Here is a 21,037-nt window from a genome sequence, read left to right on the forward strand (position 1 = left end):
ATCTCCTTTTGAGTAAGCTGATCTTTAAAGCCTTGATCCTACAAGCACTTACGGGGGTGTTTAGTGTTAAGCACGTGAGTGTTCCACCAAAGTTAGTGGCATTTTTCATGTGCTGAAAGTTAAGTCTCTGCATAAGTATTTGCAGGATTGGCGCCTAAATGCACATTGATCTGGTTTCTCTGGCAGGCCTGGATGCAGAAAAAGCACTTAACTGCATGCTTAAGTCCTATTCAAACCAATGGGAGATACATGCTTAAAGGTAAGCGTATACAATACTTAAGCGCTTTGCTGAATGTAGATGGACTGCTGGTTTGAAGCCGCATAAAGTACAGCGAACAAATTCTCGCCAAAACTGTCAGTCAAATTAGGACAGCAAAAGTTTGATTGTAGTAATCTAGCTTTTAGTCGCAGAGCCGGATTCCCAGCTGATGTAAAAGTCCATTGAAGGAATTTGGGCCCAGATTTATGCCACCTGAAGTCTTGCCCAAAACTTCCTAAACCTTGAACATATTGATTAGTTGAGGTAATATAAGAAATGCAACAATCGAGAACGCTGGGAGCGGCAGATCATTTTCATGATGTCTTGACCCCGGTGAAGGCAAATTACCTTAATGCAGATGAACAAGCTCGGATGTTAAATATGAACAAATATAATGAGATTAAGGGTGTGACTTGGCCCAACAAAAGCGAGGAAACTCTCGGTTCAGGCTCCCACACTATCCCTCGTTCAGTCTTTTTGTGCATGAGGTATGCAGGTAATGCAAGGGCTGGGAATAAAGCATGATTCCTTTCCTTGACTGTCCCTCATTTGGTTCATCTGTGTGGAGAGGAGGCAGCTATGAATGGGCCACACAGCAAACTGCCCACCCAGGGCCAAATTCAGCTCTCGGTCACACCTCTGTCAATCTGGACCTGCACTGTTGGATTCAATGGAATGACTATGGGTGTGAATCCAGAGTGCTGAAGAACAGAATTTGGCTCTCAATGTGCACCATGTGTATGGGGCCAGATCCCGAAGCCTAGCCTATCTCAAAGGCAGTAGATCTAGCCTCAAAACCCTTCTCCTCATCAGGCAGGAGAGGGGAGATCATCTAGTCCAACATCCTGCTCAAAGCAGGGCCAACCCCAACTAAATCATCCCAGCCAGGGCTTTGTCAAGTCAGGCCTTACAAACCTCTAAGGAGGGAGATTCCATCACCTCCCTAGGGAACCCATTCCAGTGCTTCACCACCCTCCTAGGGAAAAAGCTTTTCCTAATATCTCCACTGCAACTTGAGAGCATTGCTCCTTGTTCTGTCATCTGCCACCACTGAGAACAGCCTAGCTCCATCCTCCCTGGAACCTCCCTTCAGCTAGTTAAAGGCTGCTATCAAATCCCCCCTTATTCTTCTCTTCTGCAGACTAAACAAGCCCAGTTCCTTCAGCCTCTCCTCATAAGTCATGTGCCCCAGACCCCTCATCGGTTTTCATTGCCCTGCACTGGATGCTTTCCAATTTGTCCATATCCATGTCCATAGATGCCTATCTCGGAGAGACATATCCCTCTGGTTGGCATCTCTCATTGGCCAGTTTAGGCAACACCCTGCCCAGCGTGCTGGCTTTTCTGGCTCCCATGAGGCGCCTATCTCATTCAATGGATAGGGAAGCCTGGGCACCTCAATCACTCAGGCTTTGTGAGATCACGTTGGCCCAGTGATTTTCTGGACACCTAAAAGTTAGGCATTACAATGCTCAATGTTGCAATGTCCAAGTCCCTTTGTGGATCTGGGCCTTAGGATCCCAGGAGAGATTTTTCTAAGGGAAAAATGGCAGTTGGCATCTAACTCCCATTAGCTTTTTATGAGTGTTGGGCACCCAACTTCCATTTGTGTCTTTGAAAATCTTCTCCAAAGTCTCATTGAAAGTCACGCTCCTTCGTGATATCGGAGTTTCTGAAAATGTTATCCCCTCGTCACAGAACTATCAATTTAGGTTTTCCTGTTTGGCCAGGAGAAGCTATTAACATATTTTGAAACCTCCAGAAGGAAAAAAACAACCCTTGAGAAACAAAGTTTGAATTATGCATTCAGTTTATTAGAGAGACAGCAAAAAGTTTAGGGTTCTCAATAACAAGCAAAGGATATTCAATGGTTTCAACTGTATATACAGAAAAAGCACCCGCCCTTTCCATTCAGTACACACACAGGAATAATAATGCATACGTTTCACTGCAGATAAACCCCATGGAAATGTTCACCTTTGGTGTAATTAAAATGGGTTTTAGCAAATTTCATGGAGTTGATGCAGCAAATATAATGGCAGTGATTATGCAAAGTGATCAAAACCAGCTAGACATCACAAAAATCAGATTCCTGGTGTCATAAGAGAAGCGAAATGATATCTGCAGTCCGATCTTGAATAGCTAACGCACCGCTTCCCTGTCTGAAATGCTTCACAAGGCACCATAGGATGCAGAAAATTCTGGGTCCTAACGCTATGTGATCCCAAGTGTAGCTAATGCAAGAAAACCCAGGGTTAGAAGGGCAAAATTATCAGGCAAAGGAGACTGGTTTAATAGCCAAGATAATACCTATAGACAGCCAGAGACTCACTGAACTAAAAATATAGTATAAACACTAGGATTGAGGCTGGTTTGCGAACCTGGGTACAAAGCTCCTCTGAGAGGGTGGTTTATGATCATACGGATTGCATTGGGCAAAGCTGTTTCTCTAATGGAGGGTTATTGGCAGGAGGAGATTTTGCGATTCACGTGGCTGTCAGAAGGCAGGAAATATTTTTCATTCCCCCAACGGCGACTTTGTGTTTGGACTTTATCGGATGATCCTTCTGGAAGAGCTCATTGATACCATGCGCATACCTGAGCTGTATGCTCCTCCTGGCCCACTGCTGCTGATACCTCCGCTGCTATAAACACCACCACTGGAGCTGCCTACGCCACCAGAGCTGCCTACACCTCCACTGCTATAAACACCACCACTGGAACTGCCTACGCCACCAGAGCTGCCCACACCTCCACTGCTATAAACACCACCACTGGAGCTACCTACACCACCAGAGCTGCCTACACCTCCACTGCTATAAACACCACCACTGGAGCTGCCTACACCTCCACTGCTATAAACACCACCACTGGAGCTGCCTACACCTCCACTGCTATAATGTTCCCCTGACGAATGAACTCCACTTGCAAGGACGTTGGAACCTCCGGAGCTGCCTCCTGCATCTCCAGAGGAAGCTACATCTCCAGAGCTGCACACTCCACCTGTGGAGTGGTACCCCACATCTCCTCCGGTGACTGCACTCCCAGAGCTGCTAGCTCCAACCCTGTGGCTGCCCCCACTCCCGGAACTCGCAAAACCGGAGCTGAGCACACGTCTGTAACTGTATCCCCCACTTCCAGAACTGAATCCTCCCAAGCTGTACCCAATTCCACCGCTCCCCATTCCTCCAGAACTATGTACCCTCCCCGAAGAGCTGACTACACTTCTTGTGCCGTAGCCCCCTCCAATTCTGGGGATGCCTTCTGCACTTCTGGAGCTGAATCCTTCACTGGAAGAAAATACTCCAATTCCTGGGTGGAATCCTCCCCTTAGTGGTCCACAAGGATTTCCAAATCCGACTCTGCAATCCCCAATAGTATGGCCACCACTGAACACAGCTGTGAGAAAAAGAGATGTTCAGTAACTTGAAGAGCAGCCTCTAAGCTCTTAAAGAAATCTTACGTGACTTCTGCAAAACCAAAGCAAATCCTTAGTTTACTTACCTACATTCGTAGGGTTCCCTGTACATATCCTGTTAAGGAAAGAAAAACAATACAGATAAACGGTCCCATATGTCACATAGAAACCTGTAGCCAAGGAGACCTCTGATAAATTTTCAAACACGCCTATATGATTTGGGAATCCTAAATCCTATTTTCAAAAATGACCTAGATTGGGATTTTCAAAGGACTTCAAGGTATTTAGGCACCAAAATCCCATTGAAATTCAATGGGATTTGGGTGCCTTGAGTCTTTTAAGATCCTTTGAAAATTCCAGCCTTATGAGCCTTAGATTCACTGAAAGTCAGTGGGACTGAGATGCGTAAGTGCCTACCTCACTTTTGAAAATGGGACTGAAACTTCTAAATCATGTAGGTGCTTTTGAAAATTTATCTCTAATACCTTTAAGGAACTCATCTCCTGCCATTAGATAAACTCCTCCTTCAAAAACCAATTAGTGTCCTGAATTTGGCGGTTCAATATTATTACTTCTTTCTTATTTATTATATTAATTTTGTCCCCATCAATTAATGGGGCTACTTGACCTGTTGCAATACTACAATGCATATTATGCACTTACCTGGTTTCTTCTCCCTCCAGCATTGTTCTGTATGTAGCTATCTCAATATCCAAAGCCAGCTTGACATTCAGCAGTTCGTGGTAATCCCGCAGCATGCATGCCAGTTTATCCTTGGCCTTCTGCAAGGCGCTCTGCAAATCAATGTGCTTCGCCCTAGCATCTTTTAGGGCGCAGTCGCCACGCTGCTCCGCATCAGCAATGGCTGTCTGCAGACAGGCGATCTTGAATGGGGAGGGAAAAAAACCAAAGGGTCACGGTGCAGCTCTTCCTCAGAGCTAAGAAAATACTGCAAACATCTCCAAATACCCATTTGGATATTAAAATAGATCCATTGCAGATGGGCTTCCACAGCCTGTCTGTCTGTCTGCCGCAGACTCTTGCGAGGTCAAGTTTTACTAGCAATGAATGAAAATGTTAAACTTGCAAACTTGAGCATTCCTGCCAAGCAGGCTTTAAGTTCACATTCTGTGAGCATTAGCACCAGAAACTTGAAGATGCTAAGCACACTGCCTGAAACAATGGTGTCCCAATTAGGCACCTCTGAGATCCCAATAATAAACAACACCCAGTGTATTCTCTTGACCTATCACCAGTAAATGTCAAAGCTCAGGTTTCAAATAGCTAACAGAGCAGGTGAGTGTACACCAGTCATATCGCTATTGAATTTGAGACCAGGGTGCATGGGACAGACCCTCTGCTCATGTCAATGGGTTTAACTCCACTAACGTCAATGGAGCGATGCTGATCTATGCTAGTGATGACCGGCCCCATATAGACTTGCCAAAGTTGAAAATCACTCCTGTGCAGAGAGCCAACCATCAGGGGTTATTCACCACTCAGGTCTGAACGGGCACTTAACTGGCCTGTAGATCTTGTGCTGTTCCTCTGAACAGCTGTGAATTTTACACCCAGGCAAGAGCAATCAATCCAGGAGCCCAGCAAAACAAATACACATCTGTCCTACCTCTTTCTTCACTTTATCACTCTCGCCTTGCAGTTTGTGGATCATCCGTTTCAGCTCCGTTATTTCACCTTGGACATTTTTCAGGTCATCGCAGAATCTGCCTCGGTTGCTGCTCAGCTCCTCTAGCTAATACCCAGAAACAAGATCATTGCTAGAAATTAATGTAATCCATTCCAATTCAGGGGGCAGTTGTTTTGACTCTCATAGAAACATCTTCTCATGGAGAGATACACAGCTGTGATATCACTGTAAGCAAGCCAGGACATCATATGGAAAGTTAAGTTACTTAGACTGTAAACTCTTCAAGACTGGGATTATTTTATCTTGATCCATAATTGGGACCTAATAATAATAATGAATGATATAGCAAGGTTGGGAAATAGCATCCTAATTATCCATCACGGCTTTGTACTAAAATGATAGATGCTGTGGATTATTTTTCATAAGTATTCCACTTCTAGCTATTAAGCAGCTTGTGGAGAAGGAGGGTGTTCGGTGTGAATCACATCTTCAGAAGATGTGTCACTGCAGTGTAACAGAGTGAAGATGTTTTCAGCGTACAGCATGCATTCAGGAGCGAGAAATTGTCCTGTGCTCATGATTTTGTGGAAGAATTAGAGTGATAAAAGTATGGCTTGCGATAGCTTTCTGGTTACTCACTCTAGTTTGGTAGAAAGCCTCAGCTTCTCCTTTGCTCTTTTGAGCGATCTCCTCGTAACAGCATTTAACACTCTGGATAATGCCACTGAGGTCCAGATGTCGGCTGTTGTCCATTTCCAAGACGACAGCGGTATCGCAGAGCATGCCGTCCAGCTGAGCGTGCTCCTGCAAATTGCATAAAGTCTCAGTCAAGTATTAATGCTAGAGCCCCTTCATGCAGATGCCTTCACCTGCATGCTCACACGTTCTGTCCAAAAGCACGCCACTGATTTATTTGGCCAAATTCAGAACCTGCAAGTAAAGCCGCAAAGAAAAGAGTTTTCTCCTTAACCCGGAAGGAAGGATACTGCACTGTGTGAGGACTGGTGGATAGAACTTGTTTGCCACGATGTGACTTTCTAATGAAGGAGGTAATTGTAGAGCCCTACAATACAATTTTGCTACTCTAGAGTACCATATATTTTGCCATTCTTTAGACTGGGAGGCAGAGACATTGGGCCTGAAACTCTGCTACCTCTCACCCCATGTCATCATTTAGTTGAAATTAATGGAAACTGGGTGTAAAATGATATCCTTATGATTCAAACTCACTATGCACAAGGGTAAATGAAGACCAAAAGTCCAAGACTGGGGCTGGTTGAACATTTTTAGGCGACACGTTTTTCTGACGGAAAACTGGGTTTCCGGCTCAACAAACATCTTTAGCGGAAAGTAGCTGTTTTCCTCATCTATTTGTTGGAAAACTGAAAATCTGAAAGTTTTTGGAAGTTTTTTTGCAAAACATTTTCTGTTTGACTGTTTTTGGCTGAAAACATTTCATGGTCTGGTTTTCACTGTTTTCATGAAAAGTCACAATTTTCCATGCAAAAACAAACCCGATTTCCCGACGTATGCAAGACAGTCTGTCCCATTGTCCCCAGGCTTGTCTGAAAGCATTTTTTATATAAATATCTTGTCTATAGAGAGATTTATAATGTTTTCTAGGAGGGGCCGCAGAAAATGTACAAAGAAAATTATAATTGATTGTAACAACTCTGAATGAGGCTTCAGAAAAGTAATTGATTAATATTCCCTTCAGACCAATATCCAAGTGGCTAGAAGAGGCAGAATTCCTACCTCAACAAAGACGCATTTCAGGAATTCGAAGTGCTGCCGCAGCTGCAGCAATTTGGCCTCCAGTTCCTCTTTGGTCATAAAGACACAATCCACATCCTGAAAAGGAGACGCCGGCAATCAGACATTGTATAGATGCAAACAGTGAGAAAAATAGCAACAGTAGCAAAGTCTTTTTCTTGTCAGGCTTTTGGAGCAGGATGTGAGAGTTCCTCAAGACCCTCTGGAGTCTTATGGGGGAAAAACGAAATTGCTTCCATATCAATGGAAAGATGGTAGCATTTTTTCTTTTACAAACAGTATTGGCCTGGTCACATGAAGGCCATTTTAGCCTAAAGTGTCAATATAAAGGGGTCGTATAGCGCGTGTAAATGTAATTGGCCCTTTTACACTCTTAGAGTGGTGTAAAGGGTCTTTGGTGTACATGAGAACCCGGCTCTACAGGCTGTCTTCTTCCGTGCATTTGAGTTCCTCAAGGGATGCCACCGGAGGGTTGTTATGGCACCTGATTATCTGACGCCCGAAACTGCATCATGTGGGACAGACAGCCTGTTGATTGCTGCAGCATTCACCACTGTGGGAGAATCTATCTACTTCAGTTCTGCTCTACCACCCCCGTCTTCTTGCCCCCATCATGCCCTCATGCCAGGATGTGGGGAGGGAACAGGTGACACAGAAGCTCCCTACTCTGAATGTATGGCAGCAAAGAGCTTCCCTCCTCAAGAGGAATCTCTGTCACCCACTTAAGGCCAGAGTCCAGCTCTATCACATGGAAACCCAATGCTGACTAGCAATTCTCCAAAACGAATGCTGGAAATACGATTTTTCATCTGCTGATTCCAAAGTGGAAGCAGGCAAGAAAAACGAATAGTTTTCTGGTTAAAATTGGCTTCCTTTTTTACCCAAGCTACAACTGTTCTCCAAAAATCTAAATCAAATGGAAATGTGAGCAAAGCTCAGAAGAGATCATTAAGGCAAGGTTTGCCCATTCATTTCCTAAAGTATAATGATTTAAAAAGCTTTTCCATTCAGTACTGCAGATCAGTTACTCAGTTGAAAGACAACAAATTCTAGCGGAGAATCTGGTCTAGAACTGAGTTTAAAGTGAAATGCCCACAACAGCTCATTGTTTTCTTTCATGCTTCCATAGCCTCACGTACCTTCTTGAGCACCACAAACTCATTCTCCGCATGCGTGCGTTTGTTGATTTCCTCTTCATATCTATTAGAAGAAAAGAGAGTCAAAGTTTGTCTACACCATCTAAGCAATTCGCAAAGACAAGAAGTGCAATACAAACAAAATCTTTCCCTATTAATTTTGTACCCTGCTATATTTTTATATTCTTGTTTCTGCTCAAAATACTGATCCTGCTTCATTATGTCCCTACAGTTTCGCAATAGTCTAATTTCAGTGGAGTTACAATGATGTAAAACCAGAGTGACACCGAGGTGAATCAGGCCCAGCATTTACAAATGGAAAGCTGTATAAATCTGTGAGGCAGTCTCCCACACTGTCATGGGTTTGAGCGTCTCTTTATCTTTCTACTTCCATGTACGTTTTTACTGGTAATTCCATTTACATTTTAGTGGGAGCACTGAAATTGGATTTCCAAAGACCTAACCCCCTTAATCCTCTTTGAAAATCCCAGCCTTAAACAAGATATAAATCACATGCAGGGTTTGTGCTAGCACAGGGGTGATTTTCACCCATAATGACCGAGAAGCAAAGACTAAAAGAACTATCACAAAACAAGTCAAAGAGCCTAGCGTTCCTTACTGTTGTCTCAGCAGCGAGCAACTAGAGCTGAGACACCTCAATGGTAAGCTCTGGGGGGCAGCAGCCATCTTTTTGTTTTGTGTTGTACAGCACCTAGCACAATAGGGGCCTGGGACTCCTACACAGCTCCAGAACAATAACAATAATACCTGCAACCTAGATACCTGCAAGATGAATGATGAAGGAGGAAGGAGGCAAGATGAATGATGTGACAAGGAGGAGGAAGGCATACTGGGGAAATTACATAGGCTGAAGTTTTTGTGGGGTTGACCGCAGCCGTGAAAGTTCAAGTCATGAATGACTTTAAGAACCTGGTGAAAGATCTAAAGATGAGATGGACATCGCTGAACTCATAGATCTGATACGGGAGAATAGCTGATGAATGCATAAACATGACAGGAAAGGAGGGTTTGGGATTTATATTTTCTTGACCGAAACCTGGGTGAGCAGCTCTCCTTGTCCATGCCCTACGGTTAGCCCTTGTATGCAGCTGTCATCCACTTTACTGTCTCACTTACTTGCTTTTGTAGTCATGGACCAAATCCTGGACAGCCTTCTCTTCATCTTCCAGTCTTGCCCTGTCATGTAACAAACTTTCCAGCTGTTTCTTCAGGTTGCAGATGTAATTCTCAAAAATAGGTACAAGGTCTTTCTTTGCTGGTACAACGTGCTGTTGCAAGAGATCCCATTTGGTTGCCAGCACCTTGTTCTGCTGCTCAAGATATCGGACCTGAAAGCCAAATATGCAATATTGTTTTAACTCTTATCCAGCCTCCATCAAAGCTTTTATTTTTCCTTGCTTCTTCTTCTTTAGCATTAGAAATTTAAGTCTTCGGCAACCCTCTTTCACTTAGAAATCTCTATGGGTGGATTATGACGACACAGATTAAAACTTGGTAACTGAGGGCAGGTCTACACTTAAAACCGATGCAGCTGCACCACTGTAGTGCTAAAGTGCTACGTCAATGGGAGACCTTCTCCTGCCATCAGCATAATTAATCCACCTCCGTGAGAGGCAGTAGCTATGGCAATGGAAAAAACTGTCCTGCCAACATAATGCTGTCTACACTGGTCTTGATTTAAAGACCTCAAGAGATGGAGAATCCACCATGTCCCCCTGCTAGTTTGCCCGAAAGGTTAACCACCCTGGCTGTTAAAAATTGGTGCCTTATTCCTAATCTGAATTTGACTGGTGTCAGCATCTAGCCATAGGTTATTGTTTGGCCTTTCTCTGCTAGATTATTTTCTCCCTGTGAAGATTCTCATAAACCGTGATCGAGTCACCTCTCAATTTTCAATGATAGGAACAAGGAAGCTCCTCTAACCCTTTGCTGAGCCATTCAAAAAGTGCTCCAGAAATACCCCAGTGAAGAGAAGACTTGACATTCATCGTGGAAAAGAAAAGAAGGCGACAAACACAACAACCCAGGCCGCCTTCTCCATATGTCCCAAAGAAGCAAAAAGGCACAAATCCTTTTTGTAGTTGCTCCTTTTCAAATTACTTGAATACAGCGGATTTTATCCTTAATAATAATATTGCATATGAAATTTGCAATGTATCCAATCACAAAAGAACGACATTAAATCCACTTTAAGGGAGGTGAGAGTCACAGAAGTTGAAAAAGAACCTCTTCGTTTTAGTTAAATCTCTGCGTATTTCCATATATTATAGCCCGTGTGCTATTTAAGAGCACAAAATGCCTCCAGTGTCTGCGAGAACTATTGGCTAGTTAGAAACCATCAAATACTGCACTTTGATAGAAATTGCTAGTGGTCCTATTCTATTTTAGGATTTTATACTGCTACCCATCGCCACAGTGTCTGAGTGGTGTTCACTATCTCCATTTTTTAATATGGATTCTTTCTCAGCGGAGAGCCATTAAGAGACACTGGTGCTTCCTGGACATTCTTGTGTCTAGGAGGGAAAGGAATATCAACTAAATTAACCTATCAAACTAATAACAACTTTTCCTGCACCTCATGGGCCATCCGAGCTGAGGATGAGTTAAGTTTGGCTCTCCTAAACGAAGCTCTGTCTTCTCTCTCTCCCTTTTTATAGCAAAGAAAAAGAGAGGAACTTTATACTCTCACCTTGTCAATGAAGCAGGCGAACTGGTCATTGAGACATTTTATCTGCTCCTTCTCATGGGCTCGTATTTTATGTTCTTCTGGGTCCACCCCCACAGAGAGGGGCTTCAGGAGTTCGGGATGGAAGCACACCCCTTGGATACCAAAGCCACTTCCACTGCCAGCATGTCCGACGCCATAACGTCCACTGCTCCCGAAATGGTAGGGGGAGTAGCCTCCAAAGCCAGAGGAACCTCTATAGCCGCCACTGCTGAAGCCTACACAGCTACCATAACCTGCACCGCCACCAAAATGGCTGCCAAAGCCGGCACCGCTGCCATAACCTGAACCATAACCATACCCCCCAGCACCATATGCACCACAGTGTCCAATGCCATAGCCCCCACCATAGGAAATTCTTGGGCTTCTACCCAGCTCAAAGAGACTTGTGCTGCCAAAGCCACCACTTTCACTTCTTCCAGCAGGCCAGCTCATGGAGCCTGAGCTGCCTCTACTTCCGCTGAAGTCGCAAACAGCAGAAGCCGAAGAGAAACCCCTTCTTCCGCCAAGCGAACCAGACGAGAAACACATTCGATTCATGGTGGCTTGTTTGAAGCGAGACCGAAACAGGATCAGCAAAGCAGTGGTGCAAGAGCAGAGCAAAGACTGAAGGAAAGAGCTTTCCTTTGAACTGAGTTAAGGAAGTTCTCCTTATATATGTTTCAGGAGCTGCATGGGATGCATAAAATTATATTGTGGGTTTGGTTTGCCTGGCAGCAAGAAATGGCTTCCACAAGGGCTAAACGGAGCAAACATTCTATTACACATGAAATAATGTGAAATTAAAATATATGCTTTGCTTGCAAGCTTCCCTTGCAGAACTTACATTTTAATTAATTATTCTGCTTCCTTAAAGTCTAATTATAGTTTAGCACAACAAATCAAGGGACTCCTCGTTTACAACTGAATTTCACCACGGTTTTATTTTTTTAATTATATACGAGAACACACTGCAGAATGTTCTCGTTATTATTTGTTTTTATAGTTCTCAGGAGCCACAGTCATGGACCAAGACCCCATTGTGCTAAGTGCTCTACAAATGCAGTGGCTGCCACAACAGAGTTCTGGTCCATGTTACTGGTCCATTTTTCCGGATCTCTCAAACAGCTGGATTCTGTTGGTAGGCACATAACAATGATCAACTCATGGGAGAAGGAGCACATCCATACCAAAGCAGTGTAGTGGGAGGTATTGAATGGATTTGTCCAAGTGTGCATGCTTTTACACATCTATGGATGCAATACAGGATGCTTGTGAAAAATTCTTGGGCAGACACAGTGAAGCATGTGTAGTCAAACTACATGAAAGGGTGGCAGTAATAAGGGAGAAATTGTGCCTTTCTATTCTCAATAACTGTGTGTAATTAGGCTGGCACACTCCTAGCATTCAAGTAAGTAATTTCTGAAGAAGTTCTATAAACAAATGGAATTAAAAGTTTTCAACTTGTTGAAAAATTGTATCTGAAACTAAATTTCCCCCCTTGCTCTGCTCTGTGTCCCCCACCCATTTGATATTAAATTATTGTGGGTTCTTTAATGAGAGGGTTTGTATATTAAATTAAAATCCTTAAAGGAACTTTGAATTTTCTTAACATTTCGATGGGCGTGTGTATAGGTAACAAAGACATACTATTAAGGAAAAACCATGCTCAGAATGTTTGTACAGACTATCTAGGTAATTATTACTCCAGTCCTGTAGATCTCACTATATAAACTTAATCAGCTAGATGAAACTAACTTCAAAAGTATTGTATGTAATTATAATCAAGGGAATTCCTAAGTAGCTGAAGCTCAGGTCAGTAACTTGAAAGGGAAAAAATCAGAAACACCTTTGTTTTTCTTACTAGAGTTTTGACACAATCTTTGCAGAGAACTTTTGGGTGTTGACAATGAAAACAGCTTGAGTGCAGTAGGTAGAACTGGTACTACCCTTGTTTTAAATCCAAAACATCATTTGGACTTTATCTCTGACAAGCTCTATATCATGCCATCAAACTGACCTGAAATGATAAAACAGCTCCCTTTGGAAGACAATTCCCTACCTTCAGTGAGCTGGGATGTCTGCTACCATAACTCATATCTAGGCTTGGCAGAATCCATTTTTATGGTTTTAATAATTTCAACAGATAATATCGGATGTTTGTTTTTAAGCCTTTTCAGATTTTTATCAATTTAAATTTTCACAGTTGAGTGAAACATGGATTTTAAGCATTTTTTTCTAGTTTTATCAATTTAAATGTTCAGAAGTGTGGGAAATTAAGAGGAGGCCCTGACAATGGTGGGGTCAGTCAATAATTATTTAATGACAGTAGACAGAGGGCTGGTTCACACTGACCGTGCGATTCGGCGGCAGTCGACGGGAGTTACGCAAACTACGCAGAGTAGTTTGCATAACTGATGTTGACTGCTCCGCTTCTTTTCTGCGCGCTGTTCACACTGTGCTGAGCCAACGGGAACAGCGGTCCCGTCGACATAGCGCTACGCTACTTGAGGGGATGGACTTATTCAGTCGACTTCCTGATCGATTGAGCGGGTCTCACTGACCGCTCATTCGATCCAGAAAGATCGATCTGGCAGTGGTGATTTTGCCGCCGTCAGTATAAGCGTAGCCACAGATTCAAAACCTTAATGCTTTATAAACTGTTAAAACACAAACTGTCAACATCACATGTTAAAATATACCAAGTAAAGATCCTTAAATCAAACTCTACTAAGTTCTCAAACATCTCGCCTATCTGTATATTTTCATTATTATTGATGGAAATATTTTTGGTCCGTGTTTGCGTGCATGCAGTGAAATTAATCTTTACTGACATTTACCGATATAAATATCGAATCCTTCCAAGCCTCGTTATAGTTTTCCTCCACGTGTAACATTTTGCACTCTGACCTGAAAGTGCAAAGCATGTAGTTCAACATTTGATTCCTTTCTCATTTGCTAAACAAGTGACTCTGATTTTAGATTGCTCTGCTGGAATGACAGGAAACATTTGGAGGAAGCGCTTCTGGATTTTAACTGCTTTCTCATAAAAGTCATCTTCAAGTTATGTAATCCAAGCCCTGAGCACTGTTTGAAATATTTACTCCTTTGAAGTTTATGCAAAGTCATTTTTTTAAATGCCATATATGAATAGGTTTTTTTAATCTATTTATTTATCCTCCACCCATTCACAGAACTAGTAAAATTCAGAAGCCAAATTTTTCTTTAATGTACTTTCTGATTTGCTTCCGTGTGTTTTCCATGCTTGCTGACTAGCATCTTTGAAGAACAACACTACATGTATGATCTTTTTCTCTCACTGGTGAGATGTGAATGCCAGGCTGTAAGACTGGTCTGGATTCAGCAAAGCTTTTAAGCATTTACTTAAGTCCATCTTTATTCAGCAAAACAATTAAGTACATGCTCAACTTAAGGCATGCGCTTGAGTCACATTGATTTCCACAGGAGTTAAGCCATTTGCTTAAGTGTTGTATAGAGATATATATATTTGCTTAAGTCTGTATAGAGATGGACTCAAGAATTTGCTTAACATTTGGAAAATGCTCTACTTGCTTTGCGGAATTGGAGCCTAAATATTATTCCCACTGAGGGATGTGCCGCTGTAGCACATCAGGAGAAGACGCTTTACGCTGACAGGAGAGAGCTCTCCCATTGGCATTATAACTCTACCTCCTCAAGATATGGTAGCTGTGTCGGTGGGAGATTTTCTCCTGCCGACATAGCGCTGTCCACACCAACACTTAGGTCAGTGTAAGTTATGTCTCTCACGGGTGTGAGGGGGTGGATTATTCACACCCATGAGTGATGTAAGTCATACCAAAGTAAGTGGTATAAATCGAGATATTATGAATGCCAATATTAAAATCCTTTTCAGTTGTGACCGTCTCCCCAAAAATATTACTTCAGGAATTCTCAGCCATTTCTTGACTAATATTATTGCTATGCAGCGGTTCTGGAGCAACACTCACTGCTTTGAAGCAAGGCAGATTCAGCAGTTCCTTTGGAAAGAGAACAGAAAGTTTCCATTACATTGTCATACAAAGTCTCTGTGAAATGCAACCTTTGGTCCTCCCCTACTTAATTTGATGATCAGTAATCTGAAGGCCACAGCTTCAAAGATTGCTTTGCACTAAATAGCTCTGACTCAAATCCATCTCATCTCCCCATCAAAGCCCCATAACTTGTCAATCTTCTCATTTCAGAGATCTATCAAACCAACCTCTGCCAGACCAAAACCACACAATTATCCCCAAGGGAGAACTAACCCCAAGAACGAACTACATGTGACAGATCTTAGTCACGTTGCTTAATGCGTTACTTGGATGGCAGTATAAGAATCTGTGTTGAATAAAATCTGTCCCCTTATATGACTCTCAGGTGTTTTCAGGACACGCTGACTACAGTATATGCAGGTAGAGTGGGCAAAAAATTTTGGACAAATAGTTTATTCAACGAAAAATGAAGTTTTGGTTGACCTGAAACTATTTGCAAATTTGACACGAACAGTTTCATGTAGTCCAAACCAGAGAAGTGGGAAGAGATGGTGGTGGCGATACAACTACTGGTACTACTACTACGATCCCTTATTTCCCTTACTCCACTGATTAGTATCCTTTGCTGGCAGGTGAGAAACCCAGGTTCGAAACCTCACTCTGAAACAGACCTTCTCAATTCACTAATAATCTCAGATTCATTTCAACCTGAACATTTTTTTTCATTTCTTCAGCGCTGCTACCACACTGCCAAATCAGTTATTCACCCAGCTCTGGATGGAGGTGCCAGTCTCTTTGATACAAGACAAAAGTGATTTAGAATTGGATACTTAATCTCCATGTAGTCAACAATATGACATCATTTTCTCAAAAGCAAAACAGAGAAGCACCCATCTTTAGTTGTCATTTACCTTTATTTTTTGCCCAAGGTAAATTGAGTTTATATTAATGAGCGGGACATCATTTACTGTGGGGTGCTGGGGGCAGTTGCCCCTCCAGATCTTGGTTTGTTGCTCTCTTCTCCTACTTTTCAAAGGATTGTATATTCCATTACATCTTCCACTTCAGAATATAACTTAACAACATATAATATTCTATATGCTGACACAACTTTGCCCCACCTCCCCCAAAATTTTTCTGAAACAGTGCCCCCATTAATGAACTCATTCTTCCATTCTCTTTGTCAGAGTTCTTTTTGTGCACAGAAATTTGAAAGGTCCTTTTGGCTCATTTGGTCAGGTCAAGGCCTACATCCATTGTCTGCTTTATCTAGTGTTTACCAAGTGACCATATGGCATTTGCGTGCTAGCGCCAAGATGGGAGAGAACCATACAAAGAATAGCAATGCAGGTTGCACTTAGAGATGAGAAAATCTCATGGAGTTTGAAATGTTACCCACCACACAGCTAGGGCTGGGTAAGACTTTTCCATCAATATTGTTTTTTGGGGGAAAATGTCAACTTTTCTTCATAACATACCCAAAACCTGAGAAATTTCAATTTGGAAATGCTGCAACAGTGCATCATGGGAACTATATAAGTATCCACGTCTATAAGTATCCACATGGGGAACAAATAATGACGGCCTCTTCAATTTAGCAGAGAACGGTAGAACATGATCCAATGGCTGCAAATTGAAGCTAGATAAATTCAGACTGGAAAGAAGGTGTACATTTTTAACGATGAGAGTAATCAGTCATTGGAACAATTTACCCACTCCATCAATGACAAATTTTCAATCAAGATTGGATGTTTTTCTACGAGATCTGCTCTAAGAATTATTTCGAGAAGTTCTCTGGCCTGTGTTATACAGGAGGTCAGATTAAATGATCACAATGGTCCCTTCTGGCCTTGTAATCTATGAACCTGTGAATTTACAGTTTGACTGCTTCTTTCCTCTTCTCCTCTATGGAGAAAGTTCCATAGCTGGACTGCCTCTCCCAAAATGCATTACATCCAGAGATTTCCATGATGCACTGCTGTAGCTCCTTAACAGGAGAGACCGTGGTGCTTCATGGGAGATGTAGTCCAGCCACTGGATTTCAGTGGGAGTTGGATACCTAACTTCTTTAGGTGCTTTTGAAAACCTTACAGCACATACAAAGACCAGTCATGGCAGCTTTTTAAGTCTGGGGAGTAGATATGAGGGACATCATCTTGAAATCTTCTGAGAAGTTCAGATAAAAACAAAATCAGAGACAAAGCACAAATTATACATGCAGTTTATTGGAGGCACAGCAGCAGTTTGGAACTTTTAAAAACCAGCGAAATGACAATCCAATTGTATGCATAAAAAAATTAAATACAACACACAGTGAGGGACAACAGAATGAGGTGTTTCACACCGAGGAAGCCACAGTAAGCACTCTTTGGTTAGATTGGTATAACCAAAATGTGGCTGGATAGTTGAGGTCTTTTTCCCTTATTACACCTTGTATGGTAAACAGATCTTAAACAACTTTAGTAACAAGGGTCCAGATCCTCAAAAGTATTTAGGCGCCTAATTTCCATAGAAATCAAAGGGGGTTAGGTGTCTATATACTTTTAAGGATAAAGACCTATGTTCCTAGTGTGACATCAGCAAAGAGAGAGATGCTCTTCACGATCCCATCCCATCTCCACCACATTGCTTCGCTTTCCAAAATGCTTGGGAAGGTGTTATAAGAAAGGGAAGTTTCCTGATATAAAGAGATTGATCTATAAACTTGCTAGTGTAAGAAAACCCGGAGACAACGAGTCATCCCCGGCAGGCCCACAGGAAGGGGGTTCAATAGCACAGACAATGCCTATATAGACAGCAACAGACTCAGGGTATATCTACACTGCAATCACACGTGTGATGGCAGCTCGGGTAGACTTACCTGCACTAGCTTTAATCAAGTTCAGGGCTGATTCTACCTCTGGCTCTGTAACTCCCACTTCTGGAGCTAAATTCTGGAGCTGAGGGGAGACCAGTTTGCACCTACGGGGATGTAATGTCTACCTACATAGCTGACAACACTTCTGAGGCAGACTCCTAAACTTCTGGAGCTGATTCCCCCACTTAAGGAACCGTATTTCCCATATCCGGAGTTGTATCCTTTACCTAAAGAGCCATAATCACTCCCAGTTTTGATTGTATCACAAATCTTCAACAGTGCAGGGGTTGGTGATCACACATGCTCAGTATCTCGAGCAGAAAGCTGGAGTTCTAGCAGAAAAAAGAAAACAATCCCAATTGTAAATCATCAGTTTACAGACCTACACTTATGGTGCTCCTTGAACGTATCCTGTTGGGGGAAAGAAAGAAACAAATTATCCCATAAACCAACTATGTTACTAAGGAGCTGCGTTAGAAAAGAGCTAATTTATTTAGAAATTCATCTAACTACTAGACAAATTCGACAGCTGCGGTTTTCATAGAATAAGAGGGTTGGAAGAATCAGGCCCAGGTTTGTATATCTTTAAGCAAACATAGCTGTGTATCTAAAAATAATTATTTTAACCCATTCTAGACAAAAAATACACTGCATTTTTTTCCCTTTCAGTTAAAATAAATGTTCTTACTTATAGCTTTCCAAAAACAAATTTCCATCCCTGAGGAAATTCTGAGATTTCAAAATTTGATTTCATCCCAATTTGAGAGAAAAACTCAAAATCTCAGAATTTTTCATGAATGAAATATTCAGAAATATTTCATTTCAACTCTACTGCAGTTAACAGGAGCCTTTCCATTGATATCACTGGAGTCTGATTGGGTCCTTGAGGTCTTTGTCAGAGAAGGTTGGAAAATGTATTTGTTATTAGCTGATACTTTTTCACAAACAGGATCTCAGCCTTGCTCACTTGTCATTGGAAAGCGCATGGACCTGAGAAATCATGGATCAGAACACCATGAACTTGGGGAAATTCAGACCTGGATCCAAATCTGGCTCTCAACTTTATGCAACGAAGGAGGCAAATTGCTGAGTTTCTTCATTTGCTCCTTCTCCTCTGCTAGTACTTGATTGTCCTCTGGGTCAGCTCCCATACAGATGGGATGCAGGAGGCTCACCCATCGGATATCATTACTTCTGCACTCAGTAGAGCTTCCAAGAGTACCATAAACTCCAGGCATACAAAAAGCTCCAAACTTGCCATAAGCATGAAGCTTTCCGTAACCACCAAGGCCACCAAGACAATCAAAAGTACCATGTCTTCTAAAGCCAGAAAGACGTACCCTGCCACAAAAGCCACCATAGTTACCATAACCTAACGAACCACCATAGACACAGGGCCCAACACTAAAGCTTCCATAGTCCCCACAGTGGTAGCCTAGTCATAGGAAATTCTCCTACTTCCACTCGTATTATAAAGACTTCTGCTGCCATAGCCACCTGTTCCACCTCTTCTCCCGAAAGACTGATATTCAGAGGCTGCATAGGTTCTAGGTCTGCCTAGACCAAAAACAGAAGAAGCAGAAGTGAAGATTCTTTGTCCACTGATAGACTTGAGTGGACATAAGTCAGGTCATTGTGGCTTCTTCAAAGTGGGGCCAGGAGAGTATCAAGAACACGGTGCTGTGGGAGAAGAGCAGATTGAGAAGAATCCCCCTTGATGTGATACCTTGAATCTACCCCTTACATGTGTTTGAGAAGTTGGGCTGAGTTGGATCAGAGAAATAACTTAACGTTTTCAAGGGCTGGGTTTGTCTGTTAGCAGTTAATGCCTTTCAACATGAGAAACACAAATATCAAACACTTCAGAAATAATAAGCAAATAAAAAAATGCGTAGTTTGCAAGAAGATACTTTGTTTTTAATGTATTCTACTCATGATATTTATGGTTTAGAATGTTTATCCCAGTGTGGTTCATGATCGGAGTGCTGTGTTTTTTTTACCATCTCTCCAGTTTTGAAATGTGAGAGCACATTCTGCAGAATTGCACTTTAAAGATGTAGTTTCAGAAACTCTCCTTCTTTATGATGCCAATATACTGGTTTCTTTTCTTATTTAGTTTGCACAGAAGCCTGGGTAATGTGATAAAGGAAAATACCCACTCTAGAAGCAACAGGACAATATTTCGGAGCGGATTCTTCCATCCCATGAAGTGAGCAATCCATACGTTCACATCTCACTTACAGTGTAGTATACATCACACACTAAGTTTGAGTGTGGGTTGGATGGTGCCAAACTGTGCATATCTTCTGAGCCCATGAATAGATGGGCTCTTACAGACTATGAGAGGACAAAAGAAATTCCAACTATATATCACAGATGAGACATTGCAAATATTTTGCTTCTCCCATCGTCTGTGTACTGTGTAGTCTGAAACACCAAACAAAAAACAGGACAATCAGAAAAATTAGCCATGCAACTTGCTCAATAGGCTCTTGATCCGATGCGGCATTGAAGTCAATAGAATCTGCTCATTGACTTCAGTGAATTTTGGCTTAGGCTCTAGAAGTTTGGTGGATGCATTGTACTTTATTATTATTATTTATTGTATTAGCATAGTGCCTCTTTTCGAGAAAAGTTACTAAATTAAACATTTCATTTTGACATTTCCAGAATGCTAAATTCCCGTTTTCCGGTTTAAGCCACTTTTCATTTCAAAGCTAATTATAGTAATTAAAAAAAAAAAGAATTAATGAATAAAAATGATTGACATTGAAATGAGACATTTTGAAATGTTCAAAACAAAATGTTTTTGATTGACCTCAAGCAAAAGAATGTTTAGGATTGTCAGTTCTCAAAATGTTTTCAGATTTTGACTTTTCATCTGAATTTAGGACAGGAAAACTTTTTTTGACATCTCAAAAGTTTTTGATGGACAATAAAACTGGTTCCCATCTAACCCAGCTGTAATTTGTATGTCCCATTCAGCTAATGAGATGTTTTTCAATGTCTTAGATCTTCTGATACAAGGCTAATTAATGGTTGGAAATACACTTCATAAAGGTGCTTTGCATATGTTATCACACTTTTAAGAGCTAATTCACTCGTCGGTAATAATAGGGGGAAAGTGCAGGCATAATTTTTTCTTTCTGCTTGGGTTTGCTGTAATCGCTGCCAAGTTCCTTTTGGGTGTTGACTTTGAAACTAGACT

The 21,037-nt window shown here is 41.9% G+C and overlaps 1 protein-coding gene across 1 annotated transcript; it reads right to left on the minus strand.

Annotated features, from left to right (window-relative positions):
- Window positions 1–2,810: 2,810 nt before the first annotated feature.
- Window positions 2,811–11,520, minus strand: LOC137140997 (keratin, type II cytoskeletal 4-like). The gene is made up of 10 exons (XM_067529771.1): window positions 10,945–11,520; window positions 9,372–9,583; window positions 8,238–8,298; window positions 7,081–7,176; window positions 5,965–6,129; window positions 5,305–5,430; window positions 4,341–4,561; window positions 3,764–3,792; window positions 3,062–3,658; window positions 2,811–2,929 (listed from the first exon to the last, which is right to left on the minus strand). Exons 1-10 carry the CDS (start codon window positions 11,518–11,520, stop codon window positions 2,811–2,813), a joined length of 2,202 nt encoding a protein of 733 aa, XP_067385872.1.
- Window positions 11,521–21,037: the final 9,517 nt, after the last annotated feature.

The sequence above is a fragment of the Emydura macquarii genome, unplaced genomic scaffold (genome assembly GCF_026122565.2).
Source record: "Emydura macquarii macquarii isolate MOO-44397 ecotype Brisbane River unplaced genomic scaffold, CSIRO-AGI_Emac_v2 contig_2994, whole genome shotgun sequence".
Classification (NCBI taxonomy): Eukaryota; Metazoa; Chordata; order Testudines; family Chelidae; genus Emydura; species Emydura macquarii.